The 6,000-nt window shown below is 35.8% G+C and overlaps 1 protein-coding gene across 1 annotated transcript in view; it reads right to left on the reverse strand.

The window, feature by feature from the left end:
- The window catches only part of farp2 (FERM, RhoGEF and pleckstrin domain protein 2), a 55,889-nt gene that overhangs the window by 26,612 nt on the left and 23,277 nt on the right, over window positions 1–6,000 (reverse strand). The window contains exons 7-9 of the mRNA XM_083568900.1: window positions 5,200–5,314; window positions 192–339; window positions 5–100 (exon numbers count right to left, since the gene is read on the reverse strand). Of these exons, the coding sequence (XP_083425026.1) occupies window positions 5–100; window positions 192–339; window positions 5,200–5,314 (359 nt within the window). The remainder of the gene's footprint in view (window positions 1–4; window positions 101–191; window positions 340–5,199; window positions 5,315–6,000) is intronic.

The raw sequence follows: 6,000 nt of genomic DNA on the forward strand, positions 1-6,000 counted from the left end.
GCACATGGACCTCTGGGTGCAGCTTGATGAGAAATCGCTTCCTTTTGAAGCTCAGTTTGCGAATCTTGGACCAGTTAAATGTGTTGATCTTTGTGTTGCCCTTAAAAAAAAAAAAAAAAGACATTTTAAATAAATGGAAAAATCTGACTAAGTGCTAATGATTACAAATATACCAGACCAGCTGTGCTCACCTGGAAGACCAGCAGACCCATGTGGGCCACTGACAAATTGATCTTGGTGCCTTCACGATCAGCTGCAGGGTGGAAACGCACACCATACATCTCCAACTTCCGGGCAATCTCCAGCACTTGGAAATCAGACTCAGCAGGTGTCTGACACCTGCATCAGAATAAAGAGAAGATTTAAAGGTGTGCTGATCTAAGTGATATTGTTACCATGGGAACAAAATAGAAAGGTGGTCGACATTTAATTTTTTTGTCCAAATATAACTGTGGTGGTATATTGATTTGAAAACCACACAAAAAGACACGTGACTTCCGCAAATACAAAATAAATAAATACATTAGCAAGGTTAAAAATAAAACACCTGTGCTACTGAAATGCTATTCCTAACATCAGTTTTTACTGTTGGACCTTTAACACTCAAACGCTTTTTCCTTTTACCAATGATTGTATTATTTTTTTATTCAGTTTCTAAAATGGTGCTATTGAATAAAAATGATAGAAATTAGGGGATGCACCGAATTTTTTGCAGAAAACGTAACCCGTAAACACGCCTTAGCGCTCAGATTACTCTCTTGCTCTAGTCATTATTTAAGCTCTACCTAGGAAAGGGCAATCATGTCAGTGGTATGGAAGTATTTTAAAATGTATTTTTAAAGCAGTGGTGTCACCGCTACATCACAACTGGACATGCATCTTGCTGAACTACCCATTGGCAGAAGCGATAATCCACTTGACTACTGGCGCATGAACAAAGAGCGCTTTCCATCGCCTTGAATGGCAAGGGCGCAGGCATTTATCCGAGCACCAGCACAGAGTGTGAGAGAGTAATGAGTGCAGCATTTCATGTTCTCAATTTCCTGCCAGAAAGCTGAGCAACTGTTGTTTTTTGAAGAGAAACCTGCCACTTTTATTGAACTAAAAAGCGGTGCAATTTGCGATGTGCAGTTACATTCAAATTTGTGTAGCCTTAAAAACTTGGTTCTTGACTTGAGGCTACATCTGTTGTTTACAGTTTGAGGTTGCTTCTAGTTTGTATTGCTGCTGTTTTGCACAATAATTGTTACATTTTGTTATGTTAAAAAGAACTCAATGAAGAACAAAGTTTGTTCTAAAATATTTTGGTTACTACTTGGTTTGCTACTTTTGTTTTTTCTAATTTGTTGTGACACTTCCAATAAAATATTCAAAATGTGATTATTTTAAACGGTCTGTAGTTTTTCAATTCAGATTAATCAAATACAGTGGTGGGCGGTCAGGGCCAGCAAAGCCTTCTCTTCTGGCCTAAACACCATCAGAAGCAGACCTACATTTACAAACTAAATTCTAATATCTGTTCCATGAAAGCTTATTAATTTATTCCCAACAGTTAACAGTTTCTTCATTTCGTAGTGTTTCTCTTGGCTGCACTGCTTCCAGTACGTGTATTTGGATGTTAGATTTTTTTGTCCAATCAGATTTCAGCCTCTATGTGTTGCCATGTCAATCTAATCTGCCAGGGCCTTCAAAGTCTGTTCTGCTGGCCAGTTTACTATAGTCTCCTTAATAAATAGCTCTGTGTCTTTAACCAATCAGATTTCATATTCGCCTCACAGGGGGGGGTTTTGTAGAGTATTGCTGGTTTCTATCAGCGACATGATAGTGGCGGTATTAAGAGGTGGATAAAGTCATGTAAGACCCCACTGAAGGCCCAGGTACAAATGCACGGCCCTCCACTGATCAAACTTTACAAAATTAAAAAAATCTAATATTAATACAAATTATGCAAAAAAAAAAAAAAAAACATTAAAAAAAGCCATTTTTGATTTCAGTTTTCCAAGTGCATCGTAAATTTTTGGTTTCTGCCCAGAATTTTCGTTCCAGTTGCATCCCTAAAAGAAATCAAACATTGTGTGGTAATACACTCCAAATTACACAAGCAACACAAAACAAGAGTGAATGCAACACCACAACATGCTATGGTGAAAAGCATAGTCAGAAAATATTTATTAATCTCTTCTTGGGAAAGCTTCTATTAGGCTGACCCCCTTTTCACTCAGAACTTGACGCCTTTTCTTTTTTCAATGTATTTTATTATTTCTGCTCTTTACTTGTGCGTGCTTTGTTGTGAAATGAAAAGGATATTGGATCAATAAAAAAAAACCTATTTTGCCAGAGTTCAGTTTGGCATTACGTTTGCACAAACAGTAACATAAAAGTCTTTGGCAGTGCAGTTCAGTTTGCAGTGCAGTTCAGTCCTGAACATTTCAGTAATTGAGCTTGGGCAAGGTATAAAAAAAATAAATTATATAAGCACATAAGCATAAACCTTGACATTTAAACAAGTGGGTTTGCCTTTACAGCAGCCTGTCTGATCTATTTTCATCACATGAGTGCAAACAGCTGGGTGTGACTGCAACAATCCAGAGTAGAACTCAAGCTATGGATGAAGGTATCCAATAATGAGCATGTGCTTGCCAGGCTCAGGCCCAATGCCAGATTATCAGCACATTCTAATTTTACTCATCCTTTAAGCTGGGAAATCTGTTGAGGCTACTCCCAGCAGCAGTATGGCTAATAAAGGGGTCTTAACCAGCGGATTAGATGTACAGCCTGACACAGAGCTGACCTGAACCTGAACGAGTCTGGCTGTACACATACAGCATCATGACCATGTCAAAGACACAGAAAAAAAGATTTAAAGCTAATCAAAGCCCCAAAACTGCAGCCTTTAGCTTTATACATATTTTTTTTTTTACATAAAAAGATTTTGTATAGCATTTTGTACAGGAAATAACATATCTAGATATATTGCCTTAATGAGTTGCAAATTGTTTGATACTTCCAGTCTCACAAAATGGCAAAAGATGTGCAATAAAAAACCAAAATAAGAAGGGTATTAAAAAAAATATTAAAAAATTTTTTTTTACTTTTTTTTTTTTTTTTAATAAAACCAAGAAACTCACCTAAAGTGTTCAGTATTGCAGCATTCTTAAACATCACTCCCTTCCTTATTTCCATCATTGCTTTTTTACTACTGATTACATGAATAGGGATGGTGTACCTTTTATTTATTGTAAATCCACTATTCATGCTTGACTAAATTTTATTTACTTTATTTTTTTTGTTTGTTTTTAATTTGATTAACTTAATTTGGCCCCGTCGCTAATCTTTTTTCTCAGAGATTTTTTCGTCGTAAAGCTGAATAGAACATTTGGGATGATGTCCCCACTTTTTCTTCTTCTTAAGTCAGTATTCTGTAACCCTCCAAATAAATAAATAAATAAAAATAATAAAAAAATTTAGAACAGACGTTCTTATAAGATGATGATCAGGAGGTGGTCAAACATGAGAAAATCTTTTATACAGCATACAGAAACAGAAAAAGATAAAGCAGCTTTCTCAGAAGTTTCTACTTCTCTACGAGTACTATTAATAAGGAAGACGTGACATGCGCAGAGAGGATGTTTTGTATTAGTGCAAGAAAATGAAAAACTGCACATTAGCTGAGTAATGCTTTCATCCAGTAATACAGTTCAATCATATAGTACATGCTGCTCCAGGTTTTCCTACATGGAGGAGAGAAAGCCCTTCAAAAGCATTTTTAAATCGTTAAGTGTTTGTGTCGCTGCTGCGCAACAGAAACAACCAGCTGTTACTGTGGGCAGAACATCCATAATGGCAGCAACCCATAGTTTTGTAAAACTGAGTTTCAGACTTGTAATTACAACATTGTGGTGGCTCTCATCTTATTATTTTTATATTTCTGTCAGGCCCTGAGAAGGCAACATCAACTAAATAAATGTTACACCCCAGCCCTGACAGGAAACTAAAACTAACCTTATACCATTTGTTTCTGTTACTCTGGCTCTATTCCTTAGGCATATATGATGGTACTACATTTTATATAACGGCCCCTGCTACTCTGCTAGTCTAATATTTTATCCGATTTTTTGTTTTAGAGGCTTGTTATAATACAAAAAGAAAAAAGCTCAGAGAGACCATCAAAATAAAATCTGGGCTGAAGTGTAGCTGTGAGTGAAACTGGGGTTCAGTGGTGTTCTTTCAAGACGTTAATGTATTCAATTTTTTTTTATAGTAGAAAAATGGCTTTACTTTGATTTTTGGTCAGAAAAGCATTGTTTAAGTCAGGCAACTAGAACAAACCACTGGCAAAAGGAAATAAATTAAAAGAAAGTTCAAATCCTGTGATTAGGGTTGCCAGATGTTTCATTTGAACACTGAGGAAAAACTAAAAAAAAGGCTCAATATTTTTGGATAGCTTCACACCTTTTTGTGTGCGTGTTTTTTTTCCCAGCTGTATTCTGAAGTGAGTTGCAATATAAAAAAATAAAAAATTAATAATAATGTATCTATTAATATGTGTATTTGTTTTGAGCACAATATCTGATAATGTATTTGTAAATGGTTCCATCCTCATCCTTCCATGTAATGCTCCCGGTTATTTTTAGGTCACTTTGATAGGTCAATTCCTGTTAAACAAATCATGATGATTGGGTACAATTACAAAGAAGATTGGGAAGAACAAGTCTAGCTTGAGAAATGTTCATGGTGTTTGTTATTTATATAGCGTCAACAATTTGATGTCACAATGCAACACTATTTACATTAAAATAAAAAAATATATATATATATATATATATATATATATATATATATATATATATATATATATATATATATATATATATATATATATATGTGTAAAATAAACACTGAAGAAAAATTTTAAGAAGCTTTGGACAGTTGCAAAAAAACAAGAATATTATTGAGAGTCTTTTGTATGCATGTTTCTTGTGTATGACCTATCAAAATATTTTTTGGGGGGATTTTTACAATTCATGCAAATTCCCCATGGTGGAACGCAAGCCTGAGTGCGATTTGCACAAAGAAATACAAAACCCGAAACCACACATTGTGTTCTGTGAAGGCAATATTGACTGGAATAGTATTTGCATGACGCTATGCATTGTTTCGGCTGTGCGCTATGTGCAGTGAGAACAAAGATGATCTTACACGTGTCTGCGATGGAGCTCCATGATCTTCTCTTGTAAATGCTCCTGGTTTGGGAGCAGCTTAGTATCTTTCAGATACTCCCTGTCTGCAACGTCATCATAGTCTCCGATCTCAGCTGTGAGAGAAAAACACCACCGCAGATAAGGGACAGAAGGATGAAATAGAAAGAAAATAAAAAAATCTACAGATCAGTCATACAAAAAGCATTATCTGACCTAATTGTACATGGACTATTAAGCTATATGAGGAAAAAGATCATCAGGCCAGCCTACTCTGATTCTCCTGCTATATCCCTCTTTTGGCATCCGAATGAGTGACATTAAAAATACCAGTTTGTGCTAAAGAAAGAAACTATTTTTTCCCCTCCTGCAAAAAAAAAAAAAAAAAGATGCTGTTTTGCACTTAACAAACCATTTCATACAGCTGCAAAAGAAACAAACATTAAGGACCAGCACACCAAATTGTTTGTGGTTCCTTAGTATATAAACACTGCCAGGTTGGCTGGAGCTGGAGTTTAGTAAAGTTTAGCCAGTATCTGAGGAGGAAATGCATTTTGCCCTCCACTCTGCTAAGTGACTGATCGAAACAAGTGCTGGATAGAAAATTTACCTTACAAAAAACTAATGTCTTACTTGTAGATTGAAACTCTTAGTGACCACACACTCGGACAGAGGCTTGTTATAAACATTACCAAGCTGGATTATCAGTTAAACGCTCCGGAATGATTCAACCATGGGGAGAATTGGGTTCTGTAATTGCGTGAGGAGTAAACTGGATATGATACCATCTTATAAACAAACA

Source organism: Silurus aristotelis, assembly GCF_946808225.1.
Source record: "Silurus aristotelis genome assembly, chromosome: 2".
Lineage (NCBI taxonomy): Eukaryota > Metazoa > Chordata > Actinopteri > Siluriformes > Siluridae > Silurus > Silurus aristotelis.